At 38.4% G+C, this 18,223-nt stretch overlaps 2 protein-coding genes across 2 annotated transcripts in view; one reads left to right on the forward strand and one right to left on the reverse strand.

The window, feature by feature from the left end:
• Positions 1-2,066: 2,066 nt before the first annotated feature.
• LOC105224908 (dihydropyrimidine dehydrogenase [NADP(+)]) lies at positions 2,067-5,948 on the forward strand. The gene is made up of 9 exons (XM_011203154.3): positions 2,067-2,221; positions 2,280-2,340; positions 2,395-2,505; positions 2,581-3,225; positions 3,292-3,687; positions 3,749-5,212; positions 5,269-5,505; positions 5,573-5,730; positions 5,789-5,948. The coding sequence occupies exons 1-9, from the start codon at positions 2,097-2,099 to the stop codon at positions 5,865-5,867; spliced, it is 3,276 nt and encodes a 1,091-aa protein (XP_011201456.2). The 5' UTR covers positions 2,067-2,096; the 3' UTR covers positions 5,868-5,948.
• Positions 5,949-9,912: 3,964 nt separating this feature from the next.
• The window catches only part of LOC105224907 (protein singed), a 31,934-nt gene continuing 23,623 nt past the window's right edge, over positions 9,913-18,223 (reverse strand). Inside the window, exons 3-7 of the mRNA XM_049455407.1 lie at positions 12,857-13,277; positions 12,699-12,794; positions 12,145-12,618; positions 11,836-12,084; positions 9,913-11,772 (exon numbers count right to left, since the gene is read on the reverse strand). Of these exons, the coding sequence (XP_049311364.1) occupies positions 11,679-11,772; positions 11,836-12,084; positions 12,145-12,618; positions 12,699-12,794; positions 12,857-13,277 (1,334 nt within the window). The 3' untranslated portion in view covers positions 9,913-11,678. The remainder of the gene's footprint in view (positions 11,773-11,835; positions 12,085-12,144; positions 12,619-12,698; positions 12,795-12,856; positions 13,278-18,223) is intronic.

Here is an 18,223-nt window from a genome sequence, read left to right on the forward strand (position 1 = left end):
CGGCATTTATTTTTTGAAGATTCTCGCTCTTTCACATGTTGGCCGCGGCTACATCTCACATGGTTCATCCTTTGAGTCCAATTTTCGATGGCTCGTTCGAGCATTTCGACTGGTAACTGACAAATGACACTCGTGATGTTTTTCTCTAGGATTGAATCGAGGCAGGACTGTCCGCATAAATTTTAGTATTTACATACATATGTTCCATAGGAAAAAGTCTAACGGAGTGTTCAATACCAAATGATCGATTATCATGGCACGATAACGGACACCAGTGATGATTACGTTCTACCGGCCCCATTTTTCAAGCAATATGGACCAATGATTCTAGCGGCCTACAACCACACCAAACTTTTATTTTTTCTGTATGAAATGACAGCTCTTGAATCTCTTCAGATTGCTCTTCGTCCCAAATGCGGAAGTTTCGCTTCTTTACATACCATTGAGTCAAAAATGGGCCTCATCGCTGAACAAAATTTTATTCGAAAACGTTGGATCTGCTTGAAACCTTTCAAGGGACCATAGAGCGAAGCGATGTTGCTAGGGAAGGTTGAGCGGTTCCAAAAGCTGTATTTTGTACGCTCTCGATTTAAGATTTTTGTTTAAAATACGCCAAGTCGTGTCATACGTAAGTTTGAGTTGTTCGAACGGCCCGGAATTAACTCTTTACGATCTACGAGTACAATCTCAGTCAAATCTGCTACATTTCCTTCACTGCGTACTGGAAGTTCTCTCTTCGGTCAAATATTATCTAATAAGGGATGTTGGGTCTCAAGATGGGTGATGGTGTTGCGAATAGTATGTTCTGGCCGATTATGTTGACCATAAGTTGATCGAAGTGAGCGAAACACATTTCTTACAGAACGTAAATTTTCGTAATAAAGTGGAACGATTTGTAAAAGTTTTTCAGGCGTAAGTCTTTCAATGATGGAATGCCAAACAATACCGAAATAGCATGACCGCTTAACAAGACTCAGGCGTAAGTAGTTGTTCAAAGCCGACGAGCTAGCTAACATCGAAGTGGGACTCAGTTGAACCTCATTTGGTATTTTATGTTCTGATACTAGACCAATGGACCTCATGTGCGCCACAGCAGGCGCTAATTGACGATACGCTCCTGTGTGACTGCAAGTTTCTTTTGACCTATGGTAGAACCCAGGAAGTCTTCTCAATTACTTACCCTAAGCAAGGTTCAACTTTCCGCAACAATAGGAGCTCTTACTGGACATTTTCCAATAGGCGTTCATGCGATAAGGCTTAAAATCTTGATGGACGCAAGTTGTCAAAGTTGTATGGGAGAAGGTGAGGTCGAAACATCCAGGCACTTTGCAAGACTATAGCTGAAGTATCTCAGCAGTCTTACATTCGGTTAACCAAAAAACGTAGCCGAAACTGACAACAAATTTGTAATAGACTCAAAGCGCTTTGTCGATTCGTAAGGGTCTTATGATTTATTATATAGAAATTTTTTAGGTATCACAACGGATCGGCATTCCAAGCTCGAAAAGCGAATTTATTGACCAATTATGCATAAATGGATGCTACTTATATTGATGTCACTGCTAGAACAACTAATGGCATTGCGCTCAGTAAGCGATTTAGTTAGCGATATAAACAATCTGATACGCAAAAAACAGGGCATGGTGTGGTAATTCTTAGGAAACCATGATAGGATAACCATGAAAAGTCGAAAGTCGATATGAAGAAGTTTAATTTAAAAGTCCGTGCCTAAAATTATGTACTCTCACTTGACAGAGCTAACAGTATTGCCGAATATGCGAAGGTGAAATGGGAGAATTTAGAGAGCGAAAGATAGGGTTTAGAGAAGCTAAACACAAGCACGCTTATTGAACTGACTCGAAACTCTTATAAAGAACTTCAGAAGATACAGTACTTTCAAAATTATATATAAAATCGATTTCATGACTTTATCACAAACAAAATTACACAAAACTCACATGCTTGTAAATAATGTCGAAGGGGCATGAAAGCTGTAAAAGACGTTGACAGAAAGTTAAAAAAAATTCTGTAAATCGTCATATAATTTTCATTTTTACAAAAGCATTACTATATTTTATCAAAAAAATTTTTTTTAAATGTTTACAAATATAGCACATTTACGCGCGTCATTGCTGATCTCGCAACGCGTGCCACGGCGTCTTGGTACGACACCCTTGCGCGTGCTCTCTTTTGCGGATTTTCACACGCAGACTTGCCTAACGTAAATGTCGGATTCGTTAAAAGATGTACGCAAGATGTTGAAATATTTGTTTTTCCAGGTCCAAATCCAAAACTAAATGCCCGGAGGGAGTACTCTCGAAGGACCCGCCCGAAACGACAGTATGACGACTTCTTACAACCAACTAACTTAGACTAAACTTGATATTCTTTCAGAAAAAGCTTGCACAGCATGCCTGCTGTAAGTGCAAATGCTGTGTGGTTCCAACAGCCGAGACCAAGACCGCGAAGAAACACTGGAAGCGCAACAGTGAGCGCAACCCAACGGTAAATGGCACATAAAGTTCTCCAAAGCTTACTACACACATTTAATTTTATTTTCGCTTCTCTATTGCGCTACAGGGACAATCGAAGCTTTTGAACAACTTTGAAGATATCAAGCACACAACGCTCTCGGAACGTGGCGCACTCAAAGAGGCAGCGCGTTGTCTGAAGTGCGCCGATGCACCTTGTCAGAAATCTTGTCCAACACAAATCGACATAAAATCTTTCATCACAAGCATCGCCAATAAGAATTATTATGGTGCTGCTAAGATAATATTCTCCGACAATCCGCTGGGTCTTACTTGCGGCATGGTATGCTCCACCAGCGACCTCTGTGTTGGTGGCTGCAATTTGCAAGCTACCGAAGAGGGTCCTATCAACATTAGCGGCTTACAGCATTTCGCCACCGAACGTTTCAAGGAGATGGGAGTGCCTCAAATAGTGCCGCCCAATGCAAAGAAGTTGAAAGATCCCAAAAAGAAGATTGCTCTCATAGGCGGTGGGCCGGCTTCGCTATCGTGCGCAACTTACTTAGGTCGTTTGGGTTATAAAGATGTGACGATCTATGAGAAAAACGCTTTTCTGGGTGGTTTGAGCGCGGCGGAGATACCACAATTTCGTCTACCTGTTGACGCGGTCAATTTCGAGATCAAACTTGTTAAGGACTTGGGTGTGAAGTTTGAGTTGAATCGTTGTTTATCCACCAAGGACATAACGGTTGATGTAAGATGTTAAGTAAGCAGTGTTAGAATGATGTTTTATACTAATTTAGCACTTTTGTTGTGCTAGGGTTTACTTAAAGGAGGCAATCATGCAGTTTTCTTGGGCATAGGTTTGCCCGAACCAAACATTGATCCGGTTTTCTGTGGCTTAGATGAATCCATGGGATTTTATACATCGAAAAGTTTTTTACCCTGCGTTGCAGGCGGCTCCAAACATGGCATTAGCAAAGATAGCAAACTCCCCAAGTTGTCGGGCAATGTGATTGTGTTGGGCGCTGGCGACACAGCCTTCGATTGTGCGTCTGCCGCATGGCGTTGTGGCGCCGAACGTGTGCTTGTCGTGTTTTTGCATAGTACAGCGCTGATACCAGCCTTACCCGAGGAGGTTGAGCTGGCACGCGAAGAGTGGTGTGAATTGGTGCCTTACTCAAAGGCCAGCAAAGTGATTTTGGAGGATAATAAGGTGTGTAAGACTGCCACCCATTATTCCCAAAAGCTTTTGTTTTGAACAACTTATTTCGCAGATTGTTTCGGTTGAATTCATACGCACCGATATGGACTTAGATGGCACTATAAGAGAGGATAAGGATCAGAAAATGTATCTGCCAGCGGACTTTGTCATATCTGCCTTTGGCTCAGGGCTGAATCAGAAAGAAGTAATCGATGCCATGAAGCCAGTGAAACTCAACAAAAATAATCTACCAAAAGTCGATCCGAAAACTCTACAAACCAGCGTACCACAAGTGTTTTGTGGTGGTGACTTAGGCGGTATTGCCAAGACCACTGTGGAATCAGTGAACGATGGTAAAGTCGCTGCTTGGAGTATTCATTGTCAACTAGAAGGTCTGCCACTTAATACCCCAGCCGATTTACCGCTTTTCTATACTGAAATCGATAACGTAGACTTGTCCGTTGATATCTGTTACGAGTATTTAGATCGTAAAACTTGCAAGAAAGAGATGCGTGCACTCAGGTTCCCGAATCCGTTCGGCTTGTCTTCCGCGCCGCCTACAACAACGGCTGCTATGTGCCGTCGCGCCTTCGAACAAGGTTGGGGCTTCGTTGTTGTGAAAACGTTTTGTCTCGACAAAGATATGGTGACCAATGTCTCACCACGTATAGTACGTGGTACGACATCAGGTTACAACTATGGACCGAATCAGGGCGCTTTCCTTAATATCGAGTTAATCTCGGAGAAACGTGCCGATTATTGGTATAAGACTATAGCTGAACTCAAAAAAGATTTTCCCGATAAAATTGTAATCGCCAGTATAATGTGCCCTGATAGCGAAGCAGACTGGAAGGATATGGCGCCTAAGGCAGAGAAGAGCGGTGCCGACGCTATTGAGCTGAATCTTTCTTGTCCACATGGCATGGGTGAGTCTGGAATGGGTTTGGCCATTGGTCAAGTGCCAGAACTGGTGCAAAAAGTTTCGAAATGGGTCAGCGAATCGGTTAGTGTACCAGTTTTTGTCAAGCTAACACCGAACATCACTGAAATAGTAGATATCGCAACTGCTGTTAAGCGCGGTGGAGCTGCTGGCGTAACCGTTATTAATACTGTACAGACGTTGATGCTGCTAAAAGCCGACGGCACTGCATGGCCGGCTGTGGGCGATGAGAAACGCACCACATATGGTGGCATGTCGGGTAACGCAACACGCCCGATGGCGTTGCGAGCGATCTCGGCAATCGGTAATAAAGTACCAGGGCTAGCCATACTTGGCTGCGGCGGCGTGGATTCTGGCGATGCAGCATTACAGTTTCTTCATGCTGGCGCCTCAGCTCTTCAAGTATGTTCGGCTGTGCAGAATCAGGACTATACTGTAGTACAGGACTTCAAGAGTAGTTTACAAACTTTGTTGTATTTAAAAGCGAATCCACCGCCAAAAAATCCCGAGCTATGGGACGGTCAATCTGCGCCGACTCCCATACATCAGAAGGGTAAGCCTGTTGTGCATCTCTCTGCCGACGGCAACAAAGATAAGGTAAAGTCTTATATTTATTTTTAAACTCACCAAATTAATACATTCCATTTCCAAAGACGTTGGGTTTCTTCGGTCCATATAAGCAACAGCGAGAAGAAAAACTCTTTAAGGAACGCAAAGTGAAGGGTCCACTATCAAAGGATAAAGCTACGGCAGCTGACAAGAAGAAGTCTGGCGGTGGTAAACCGAAACCCGCGTTGTTTGTAAACGATGTGATTGGCAAAGCGCTCAGTCGCATTGGCACTTTTAAAGAGCTGGACACCAAGCAGCAGAAAGTGGCTCTTATTAACCCGGTAATGATTATAAAACCCAGTTCTCATATTCCTCCAAATTTTAGCTATTATTTTGCTTCATTTCCAGGACCTATGCGTAAATTGTGGTAAATGCTATCTCACATGCAATGACTCTGGTTACCAGGCTATAGAATTCGACGCCAAAACGCATATTCCACTGATCGGGGATGACTGCACTGGTTGTACCCTTTGCGTCTCTGTGTGCCCCATCATCGACTGCATCACGTAATTATACTTTGAGCGGCTTAGATGTTTGTAATATATTTTACTTTTTTGTTTTCAGAATGGTTCCTAAGAAAATACCCCACGTCATAAAGCGCGGCTGTGGTGAGAACACAGTTATTGAGGTTCCCAAAAAATAAAATAAATTTTACCCAATCCACTTTTTTCAATTAGCTTCTGCATTTAATTGTTATGAAATCTATTTTTTATGAAATATACTATTTTACTTTACTTTTATTTATCTCTGGTATGAATAGTGGATTAACATAACATATAGAATTAACTGTTTACAATTCTCCTCTGCAACCTTGAAAGATGAAAACACTTTTCCAACATTACTGACTGCATTTTGAAGCAGATATGTGGGATCGTACCGTAGGTAAAAGCATGTCCGATAAGTGAGCTAAGCTTGTGTCTAGGGGTCGGTTATACTTAATTGTTTAGAAAAACTCAGATCCTTTCTTCTTTCGATGGTGATGTCTATGAGAGCCTCCAAATATACACCTTATATCCAAATATAGTTCACCTAACCTAGCGGTATGTCTGCAAGTTTATTCACGCTATTGAGAACGAAGACTAAGTATGGTATCCTAAAGCGATTGCTGGTCGACATCTTGTTTTGCCCTTCTCAACTGGCGAGCAGGGATGCATGATATTTCTCATTTAAGGGGAAAATAGTGGTCGGTCTATGTCGGAATTATTAGACATTCAATTGATAGCAGAACGATGCGAGGATAAAGGTTGGAAAAGAGGAGAAGTAAAGTATCAGTAGCCATAAATTTTGTTCAGCGATGAGGCCTATTGTTTAGATTCAATGGGTATATAAACAAGCAAAATGGCCGCAGTCTGAACGTCTGATTGGATCTGTGCTGCATTAATCAATGTTTTTACGAATACTGTGTAAGTGAGCAATGTGCTATCGCACCGTTGGTCTTTTTCCTGTGCAAATATATGAAATCTGAAGTCTGCAAACAATCCTGCTTCGATTCAGGCCTTGGAGCAAAACATCACGTATGTCATTCGCAAGTTACCGGTCGAAATGCTCGATCGAGTCACCGAGTACTGGACTCAAACTCAAGGGATGTACCATCTGAGACGTAGCCGCGGCCAACTTTTGAAACAGATAATCTTAAAAATAAAACTGCCAAAGAATATTCCTTTGAATAATATTATGCATACCCCATTAAATTTGGAGTTTCTGTGTTTTTTCTTTAAAAAAGTAAGGAACCTCGAAATGGATCACCCTTTATAAATCGCCAAATAAATAAATGCAAAGTTTTAGAGTATGAATACATGATATAATAAGTGTCCTTTATTGATATTGATATCGCTTTAGTTTCACATAATGCTCTTTCATTAATTCTTATTTACTTGTTTTATGTAAATAACCACTTTTTCTTCTGCTTTCTTATTATAAATACATATTTATTTTGATAGATTTTAATTGCATGAACTTTGCCACGGCATTTCGCGTAAATACAAGTGGTGCTTGGAACAAATTGAACTCAAAGTGGGTTCGCAAAGACATTTAAATACAAATCATAGTAGAGATATTTATTAATATATAAATTTATATATGCATGTATGTATGTATGTATGTGTAGATTAAAACCTAATTGAGTGACATGAACAACGCAGTGAAATTACAAACTATTAGGAAATGATGCTGTGTATTAAAATATTAAAATCAAAAGGCTACAAATACACGAGCACATATGCATGTAAGTATGTACAGTTGTCCACAAAATAATAGGAGTGCCAATCTGAAAAATATGTTTGGCTGCATAACTTTTTTAAATCACGTGCAAATGACGCGAAACAATAACGGTATATATAACGGGATACTAGCATTAAAATACAAAACAAATTTTTATTGTTATGATTGCTATTCTACTTCTGCTTTGCTAGTTCTCGAAGACACTTGTTATTGCTTTCCACAAAATAATAGGAGTGTTAGATATTTCGTTTTCAAAATAGTCCTTAACATCAAAAATTTTCACAAAATTAGAAAAGTAAATATAGTTCCATAATCTAGCAGCAATTTTAATTACTTATTATTTTATTTAATCATTGAGTTTTTCTCCAGTGGATAGAGGAATTCATTATATAGAGGAAACGCGGAAACGATCAAAAAAATTGGAAAACTAGGAAAAACTTATAAAGAGATCCAAAAAATCGTAAAATGCTCTCCTCAAATAATAGCAAATGCCTTTAATTATAGAAAAAATAATGAAACTCGTGGACAAAAGCGCAAAACATCCACTTCTGACGATCGCAATATAGTACGCTACTGCAAAATTAATCATTTTGCTTCAGCCAGGAGCATCTATGACGAACTAAATTTGTCAGTTAATACTGAAACTGTTCGTTGGCGTTTGGAGCAGAACAAATTATTTGACAGAAGTCCACGAAAAAGACCCCCATTAAAAAAGAAACACTAGGAAGCCCGCATACAATTTGCAAAAGAGCATGGCTCCTGACCCGTGTCTAAATGGCGAAACATGTTGTGGTCAGACGAATCCAAAGTTGAGTTAATTGGTAGTACAGGCTCTAGGAACCTTGTCCGACGTCCCCCTAACTCAGAATATAATCCCTGGTTTACCACAAAAACCGTTTTACATAACGATGCCAAATCATGGTACGTGGTCGTTTTTCAGATTGTGGTGTTGGTCCAATTCACTTAATTGAAGGCATCATGGGCCACAGGGCATATGTCAAAATATTATATGAGATAAAGTTAACACATGCCTCATGGAATATGCCATTGATATGGGTATATCAACGGGATAATGACTCTAAACATACTAGCAAGTGCGCAAAAAAATGGTTTAGGGCCAACGGAGTTGAGGTTATGTGGTGACCTTCTCAGTCTCCTGACCTCAACTCCATTGAAAGCCTGTGTACAGATATCAAGAAGAAAGTAGCTGAAGAGAAACCAATCAATTCGAGAGATTTATGGCAAGTAGTGGAAGAGACTTGTAAAGGAATACCAATAAAGCGTTGCCAGGATCTGATAGACTCCATGCCTCGGAGATGTGATGCTGTGTTAAAAAAATCGAGGTTATTCAATGGAAAATAATCATTTTAATATTCTGTGAAACTTTGGAAGCATTAATATATTAAAAAATATAGAACGGTCACGTATTCCATAAAATACTCCTATTTTTTTTGTGGAACTAGTTTTTTAGTTTACTTGATATAAATGCGATATAAAATTTTGCTTATGCTTAATTGAAATAAATGAAATCTGGAAATATTAATAGATCTTTAACAAATTACATTGTTGTAAAAATTTTGAAAAAAACAAACATTTTTGTTAATGAAAAAACAACAATTCCCTTTTTCTCAATGTGGCCACTCCTATTTTTTTTGTGGACAACTGTATATGGGAGGGTGAGGGTATTTATTTATGTTGGTATGTAATTACACAAATATTAGAAAATAATTATAAATTCGTTGAAATTTGTATAAATAAAAGGTATTAAGAGTAATGTAAAGCGTGTGAATGAAATAAAATATTTTTAGAGATTTTTCAAATGCATACATATTTATGATTATACTGATTTAAAAAATTTAAAATTGTTTTGAAATTCTACAAAAAAAAATATTTAATATAAACGAAACACACACAGGTAACAAAAATAAAAAAATATATTGCAAACTCTCCTCTCAAATCATATGGAACGTATTTATATATTTTTTAAATTATAATACAATTTTGTTGTCTGCTCTGCGCGCTTTCTTCTTCGCTTTTAACGCTTTGCGCGCATTTTATTTTATTTTTATTTTTTTTTATATTTTTATTAATTCACTTTTGTTGCCAGCGTGCTGTGCTGGGCCTTCACACATACGTACATGTGTGCATAACCTCACTTATGCCTGCATGAATTTCGCATATATAACTTACTTATACATAATCGATATATAAAATGTAAATTGTAATGCTTTCTTTTAATAGGAATATATACGCATACATATATTGGAGGAGTTTCTGATTAAAATTGCTAAAAAAGCATTTAAAATATTCACGCATTGTCAATAAAATTGCGACTTATAGATTTCTTTTATATATAAAATACTTAAATAATTTTACAAATTCCAATGCCAAACGCTCGATTTTAGTGATTTTATGATTTTATAATTTTTTTATAATATTTTTTTATGCTTATTAATTATGTAGGTAAATTTTGTGTTTTTTTTTTTAATTTTTCACACTTTATAAAAAGGACTTGCAACGGAAGGACTCACAAAATTGGCATTTTTATTACGCGACACACTTCAGTGCAAGACAAGTGCAGCGCAAAGTTTTCGACAAGTGATTTAAATAAAAAAAATAATAAAAATAAAATTATTTCAATAAAAAAATTAATAAAAATGATAAATAGTGGAATATTAAAATATGTAAATATAAATGTATTTGTGGCTACACATATGTTAAGTGAGGTTAGGTCGACTTCAGCTATTAGAGACATTTTGATTTCCAATGAGCCATTATGCATTTTCTTCATCACTGGTTTATCATAATAAGAAGTTTTCAATCTAGCTCATATCTCACATATTCGAAAATAATTAATGCTGAAATTTGAAGTCGCTTTAAGCTACTTTTACTGTTAGCGGCGAATGCTTTAAGTCGCCTTAAGCTACTGTTACTGTATGCCACAGATATTTTGAGTCTCCTTAAGCCAATTTCAGTGGATTCCACGGTTATATCGTTTGTTATACATTTTAATATAAAAATAATAATTTTTTTTTGAAAATTGAAAATTTTTTCGCAAAGAATTAGTTAATTTTCACCATTTTGGAAAAATTATACACTAGAATTTGATTTGAGTAGTAAAAATGCGCATTTTTTTTGGCTTTTTTAGATACGAAAAATTTCAAAAAAAAGTAAAAAGGAAACAAAATCAGTAGATTTCGAAGTCACTTCGATTTCGAAAAAATTTTAACGAAGCGAAATATTGGACTTGCCTATACTTGTATGAAAGCGAATTTAATTTTTTGTTTATAACCAACGAATCCATGCCTTTTAATCAAAATCCTTTACGAAATTTGCAATTTTTGCAATTTTCCACAATACTTGTCGTCACTTCGCTGCCTACTTGCCCACACATGACAGTGTAAATTTTATATATAATTATTTTGTTGTTGTTTTTTTGTTTGCACGGTATAAAAGCTAAACTTTTTGTTGTTGTTGTTTTTTTTTTGTTTACACCGTATAAAAGCTAGACTTTTTGTTGCTGTATAAAAGTATGTAAAAAATTGTGCGTTTCCTGTTTTTGTTGACAATTTGTTTTGTTGTTTTTATATTTGTTTTTGTTTTATTTTCATATTAACTTTTATAAATTTCAGTTTTATTTGCAATATTTGCCACCTTTGTTTAATGGTATAAAAATATTATGCTGTGAATATGTATGCATGCTCTATTTATATATGTATGTATGCATGTATGCATGTAAGTATGTATGTAAAAGCGTTTCTTTAAAAGGGCATAATTACCATTTTGTTTTCATACAAATTACTTTAATTACTACATTAATTATTGATGTATTTATTTGCCTTATAAAATCTCCAATTGGATTGTATTGCGGTTTGCTACAAATGTTTCGCCACAATCGCATGATATTTCAGTAAAAATTGCATGCGATTTAATTTAATATTTCAATTCATTATCATTTAACTTATTTGCGTTTGCTTTCATGTTGCTTTTTTATTTGATTATTATTAATTTTTTTTAATTTTTTGACTCACTTTTACTTAAATGTATGCATATGTATGTTTTTGTGTGTGTGAACGCTAGGTTTTTTTTCACGATCCTTATTGGCAAACAATTTTTCTTTGTTTACTTCAATTTACTTGCTCCCGCTTTTGCATGCATGTCTGCTACTGAATTGCATACAAAGTGTGTTATCAATTAAGCAATCGCCCAGCCCATTGAAGCGCCTTGAAGTCGCTTAGAATTCCCACTGTGTGGCCGAGTCGGTGCCATCGTCGAGCAGCTTGAACGCGCCATTTTTCGTAGCGCCCAAATATTTGCCAGTTTGTGATCTGCAAGTGGTGCATGTGAAGCAAATTAAGTAAGAATATATAATATAAATAGGATGTGTGTACCTTATGCAGATTCTGGTCGGCTCGCGTAGCTCCAAGTAGAAGCCATCGGCGGGCGCATCCGCATCTACGGAAATGCCTTCGCCGTCGATGCGCCAGTATTTGCCGCTGTGTGCCTTCAAGTGCACCAGACCTTTCTGGGCGCGCTCCACCAAAATCGTCTCGTAGGTGGCCTTGTTGCATTCCAACTTGAGATTGCCGGGCGTGCGGTAGCCGACAAAGCCCTGCTCACATTTAAGTACAAGTATGGGTCTGCAAAGCATATTTTTTATTAAAAAAAATTACAAAAAAATGTTAGCTGCTTGCTGCTACCTATTTATCAAATAGAAGTAGAATTTCGTGATCTCCTCAATGCTCTCGGATGTGGCGAATAAGTGTCCTGAACGTTTGGTGGCCAAAAACTTGCCATTATTTGCGCGGAAGGACAGCGAGCCATCACCATGCCAGACAAGCTCGAAGAGCGCATCGGCACAACGACGATTGCCGGTGGCTTGTATGCCGCCGCCAGCGGACAGACACCAGTAGCGATCCTGTGTGGTGCGCAACGCCCAGCGATGGGCGGACCAGTCAAACTCCAGCTGGAATGTCTCGTTTTCACCCACCTCATCCTGATTGGCGGTCACATCGACGCCCTGCTTCACCGACACATAACGCGAATTCAACTCGGCTATGAATGAGGCTTGCGGCAAGGAGTCCTCTAATGAGAAGAGCTCATCACGTGTCACCGTGGAGGAACGTGATTTCAGCACGGCTTTCGAGCCAATTGGCGATAGATACTGGCTTTGCCTGACACAAACGTGGAGTAGAAATGAAATTCAAATTAATTAATTGTCATCGATCATGCGCCATGCATCAATCAAACTCACTTGTCACGCAACGCCAAGTGGCCGCCATGATATTCAGCGCTGAAGAGACAATCCTCATTGCAAACAGTCTGCAGTTTGCCGTTAGCATTCAAATACCTAACAAAAAAATTAGAATCGTCATTGTGTTTGTTGTAATTACGGCGATGCGCAGCGCTTACTTGTTGTTGCATGTATGCAAAGCATAACGTCCGCCCTCCTCGGCGCGGAACTCCAATGTGAAGAGCGTGTCCTCGCCCCATGGTATATTCGCATCGACGTGTATCTCGTCTTGTGATTCGGACAGATGCGCGAAACGTTTGCGGCCGATTGAGCGCAAATTCACTTGTGGCCTGGCGGCCAGGTGCACGGTCCAGAACTCGCTGGAGCTGGGCGTTTTTGCGGTGCAGACGAGTTTGTCGGGTGTGCCGCCAAGGAAGTAACCGCGCGATTCATTCTTCAACGCCCAACGTCCGGTGCCATCCTCGCTGATGCTTATCTGGAAGCGGCTGCCAGCATCGCGTTCATCGCTCTCGCAGAGCACATTGCCGAACGTGTCGACCGATAGATATTTGTTTAGATGAGATCGTAAATATATAATACCTGGAAAGAGTGGGTAATGGAGGATTTTAATACAGCCATTAGTTTGTTTAGAAAGAAGAGCCTACAATAATAATACTCTTGAAAAATTCTAAGACGATCCTACGTTTTCGAGCTAAATTTTGTTCAGCAATAAGGCCTCAATGGGTATGTAAACAAGCAAAATGATCGCATTTTGTACGAAAGCCACCTGAAGAGATTCAAGAACTCATATTATCTTATCGGCGTCTCTTTCCACAAATCGTATTAATCAATGTATTTATTGAGCGAACACTTCGGTGAGCAGATAACTCCACGTTTTGGGCCGGTCGATTGGCCATTAAGATAGTGTGATATCACAACGTTAGACTTTTTCCTGTGAGGATATGTAAAGTCCAAAGTCTATGCGGGCAATCCCACATCATGCCTGTCATTCGCCTGTTACCAGCCAAAATGCTCGAACGAGTCATAGAAAATTGGACTCATTGAATGTACCATGTGAGACGTAGCCGCCGCCAACATTTGAAAGAGATAATCTTCAAAAAATAAATGCCGAAAAATGTTCTTTCGAAAGGTAATAAACATTCCCCATTAAATTAGAAGTTTCTGTGTTTCTTCTTTAAAAAAAAAGAAGGGAACCTCGAAATGGATCAACCTTTATTAGTTAAATCGCTTTACATACACAATAAAAACATATTTGAGACAAATCTAGCAAAGTATCACTCCTTCATTTCTCCACACAAAATTTTTTTATTTTTAAAGCGATTCTAGCTTTATCATGAATGGAAGAAGTTGACGTCTCTAAAAAAAACTGTTGCGCTACTCATTCCAATCAACAGTTATAAAAAGTTTCCCTCGCCTCTCAACTGCTTTCAGAATGTGATTAAAACACTTTTTACATACGGGAATATGTATGTATGTATGTGTAGTACGCATAAATATCCATATGTCACTGATAAGACTATTCAGAGGCTAATTGGTCAAGAGATAAACAAATCATTAATGAAAGCGGAGATTAAAGCCGACGAATGCCTATGGATAGGCTTATCAAGTCAAGCAGCAATTTCGGAAAAACAGAACAGCAGTTGTTGCATTACTCAGCAAACACAACAATAAAACATACAAACATTTGTACACATGTATATATACATACATGCATATATACATATGTGTGTATGTGACTGCGGTAGTCGGTATTTTCAACACTGGCGCACGATGTTGCACCAACTGAGGGCTGCAGATTGCTTGGTGCTTGTAATTGACACGCTTTCCCACTTAAATGCTAGATTTACAACAACGTCAATTTAAGCGAAGGATAGTTTATTGCGCTTTAAATCACCCATCTGAGGGCAAGTATATGCAGCGAGCATAACCGCGAAGAATTGTGGACCGTAAAATGCAGTTGTGTTGAAAGTAATGACCGTACAATGCGATAAGGCTACTCTTTCAACAACAATAGCAACAGCAACATCAAAAACAACAACAGCAACAAGAATAACAATAGAAACATACATTGATTGCATTTACAATGGAAATGCTTTTGCTTGCCCAAGCAAATTGAACGATGCAAAATGCCGGTATGTGTGTATGTGCATATGTGTGAGTGTGCCAAAGGAAAAGAGATTGCGCGCCTAATAAGGCAGAGCAATACTTGGAGAAAAGTATTTGCATACTTATGTACATAGCACTCGCATATGTATGTATGCTATGCAAATTACATGTATGTATATATGTCATACAACAACAAGCATGCATCAATTGCCAGCAGCACAAAAAGTAAGAAGCCGAGCTGAAATGTTTGACCAACAACAACAATCAAAACAACTTTTTTTCTGTGTCGTACAGGCGCAAGAGAAGCGAAAGGTCAGTCACTGACAGGCAGCTTTGATGGATTTGCTTGCTGAAATTGTGACCGTCTGTTGCTACTTTGGTCGTTGACAGCCGCCAAACCGCATGAGCAAAAGCAAATGTTGAAAGTAGTAAAGAAAAGAAACTAAACTAAAAGCAAATAATTAGAAATTGTTGTCAGTTTGTTCTGCATTAATTTGAATTGAGTGATGCATGTTATCCATCGTGCTCAAGTTTAAACAACTTCTAGAAATTTCGCAAAATTATTTTAGATTATTTGCAAATTTGTACTCGATGACGCTGAAAATTGTCCAGCACGCAAAAATTGTGTGAGTACAGTGACAGTTTCGTGGAAAAGAGTTATCGTGTCTAATTACTCTTTACGAAAACATATGATTGCAAATGTAAAAACTGAAATTTGTTTTTTAAAGAATCTAAAACATGTTTAAGAATTTTAGTTCAGCTTCTTTCCTGCTTTCAGTACAATACTTTCTTCAAAATTGTTTACTGGCCTATGTAATTAATAAAGAAACTCAGCTGACTTGTTCTCTTCTTGTCCAGCTTTCCTATTGAACAAAACCCTTATTTAATTTTTCATCAATATTTGTTTTGTCGCCTTCAAAGTAATCTCCACCAATTGTAATATACATATACACTTATTCCAACGGTCTTTCCAATCCTCGAAATACTTTTCATAAGCACCTTTTGGGATGGCCTGCTGCTTCTTCAGCGAATTTTGTTTTATCTCTTCGATTGACTGAAAACGGATTCCGCGGAGATGCAATTTCAGTTTGGGGAACAAGAAAATATCACACAGAGCTAAATCCGGTGAATACGGTGGTTGATCGATGAAATTCATTACGTTTTTAGGCCTTTAAATTCGGTCACAATTGTGGATCAATGCGATGGTGAGTTATCATTGGATAAAATTCATGAATTGTTCTTCCACAATACCGGCCGTTTTCGGCGAATATTCTCACGCAAACGCCTCAATACGGCCAAATAGAAATCCTTATTGACCTTCTGTCCTTCCGAAACAAATTCATTATGGACCAAACCACGAATATCGCAAACAACAATGAGCATCACCTTGATTTTTGAGCGGCTTTGGCGTGATTTTTTTGTTTTGGGGCTCGTTTTTCCATTTCGGTGATTGACTACTTTTAATGTCAAACTAATAATAGTCAGCTATAACGCTCCCCATGATCTGGAATCTGAATACGCACGATTAAGCATGTTCAAAGAGATCTGTTTGCGGTACTCATTTTGAAAAAAAAAATCAACTTTATCGGGACGAGTCGACCAAGAACGTGTTTCATACCCAAATTATACACCAAAATCATTCGAACGGAGTCGCCAGAGATGTCGAGCTCTCTTGCCATCTCTCTAACACTTGGCTGACGATTTTCAAGCACCATATCCTCTAGTATACGAAATACGGGAGTATAGTATTTCCAATTAAAATTAGATTTTAAAAGCGATTTTGAAATGGAATGCATTAAGAAAGAGACCCGAAGGAAAACTCGCATGGTTTTTCCTTACACGGATTCAAAAGGACTACAGAACGGTTGTTGACCTAATGACAAGTGGCAACTTACTGCCATCACATGCGCGAGTCGGATGGACATACATAAGTAACGACGATATATGTAGAAAGTGGAGAGAAGAAAGCATGAAAGAGACGCTGGAACATCTCCTATGTCTCACTTCAGAACTATCTATTTTGTCTTAAATAGCTAACAGCTTTGCAGTTGAAAGAACTAGATTAAATATAAAGTCATCCTTAAAGCTAAAAAGTTAAACTTAGCCTTCATCTGGCGTTACTAAGAAGTTATAGTATAAACTAACCTAACAGTCCGCATTGTCTTCTTCTAAGCTGTGATTAGCTTATGTAAAGCTTTTGAAAAGTTCCTATTTTTAGTTGTTGTTGTTATAGCGATTACCAAGAATCCGTTTGGCGGAAAGTAACAAGTTGGTTATCATCGAGGTAGCTTAACGGGAAGCCCAGAAAACGAACAGTTGCGACGGGTTCGGCACGCTTGCCCTTTAAGCATGCAAAGTGGTAAGTACGTTGCAGGGACGATTTCTACAACAACCGAGCAGGAACTAGTTAGAGAGGAAGGTATTATGGTACCAGTAAAGAACCTCAGTGTGTATGTGCTCGATGGGAGGCTTCAGGAGACATCCTGCAATTGTCCAGAGTGCGGTATTTCGGCAGGTTAGAATCTCCACATCTGCGTCCTATTGTATCTAGCCAACCGACCATACTGGTGCGCGTAGTTTATAACCAACCAAGTGCTGTATCTTATTGCGGCTTTTACTTTAGCGCGGTTGTGTGCGGAGTTGAGACTAACGAAAGTTACTTTGGATTGAGGTTGGAATTCTGACTCCGTCGACGAAAATGTTGAGTTTCAGTGTGCACTCCTTCGTCCAATTCGAGAATAGGGTAGCCGTGGATTTAGCAGGGGAGAAAATTCGGAAGGCGGTGGTTGAGAAAGTTTCGAAATATATTGATTAAACAATAGCGGAGAGAGGACACCACTCTGCAGAACCCCTTGTTTAAGTCTCCTTAACTTGGTTTGTTTAGCTCGAAATAATACCGATGATTGTCGACTTGAGCGGATAGTTCATGGTTCACCTTTTAAGTCTAGTACCTTTAGATGATTATAGAAGTGACAGTCAAAGTGCTTAAGCCATAGGCTCGGAAAGCGATTTAGGGGAACAGTGTTGAGGTAAGTTCAACGCGCCGTCTTCCACACAATTTTCATTATGCGGAATAGTGACAAATCAAAATTTATATTATTGTTGTTCCTCATAATTAATTGTTTGTTTAAATGTTGTACACACAATAACATAGTTGCTCAAATACAAATTCAACATAAAGTTGTATAAAAAAATGTCAGAGCAAAATACTGTATGCAGACTATGTTTTCATTCTCTTACTGGGCAAACGGTTTGTTCAGCGAAATTATTATTTTTCTTTGTTTTTAGAAAATTATTAAGTCGAATTTTAATTTTTATATCTGTTTGCTTTTATCTAACACGAATAAACAAGCAACAAAACAAAAGCTGACAAAAATTTGTTGGGGAGAGTGAAAAAGAAAAAGCTGTCTCATCATTAG

The sequence above is a fragment of the Bactrocera dorsalis genome, chromosome 4 (genome assembly GCF_023373825.1).
Source record: "Bactrocera dorsalis isolate Fly_Bdor chromosome 4, ASM2337382v1, whole genome shotgun sequence".
NCBI classification, from domain to species: Eukaryota; Metazoa; Arthropoda; class Insecta; order Diptera; family Tephritidae; genus Bactrocera; species Bactrocera dorsalis.

Bases quoted from the DNA above. Each gene is read 5' to 3' on its own strand.
- LOC105224908 (XM_011203154.3), top strand. From the start codon at position 2,097: ATGTTTACAAATATAGCACATTTACGCGCGTCATTGCTGATCTCGCAA. The intron at 2,341-2,394 runs GTATGACGACTT...ATATTCTTTCAG, and splicing joins AGGACCCGCCCGAAACGACA to AAAAAGCTTGCACAGCATGC. The intron at 3,688-3,748 runs GTGTGTAAGACT...CTTATTTCGCAG, and splicing joins TGATTTTGGAGGATAATAAG to ATTGTTTCGGTTGAATTCAT.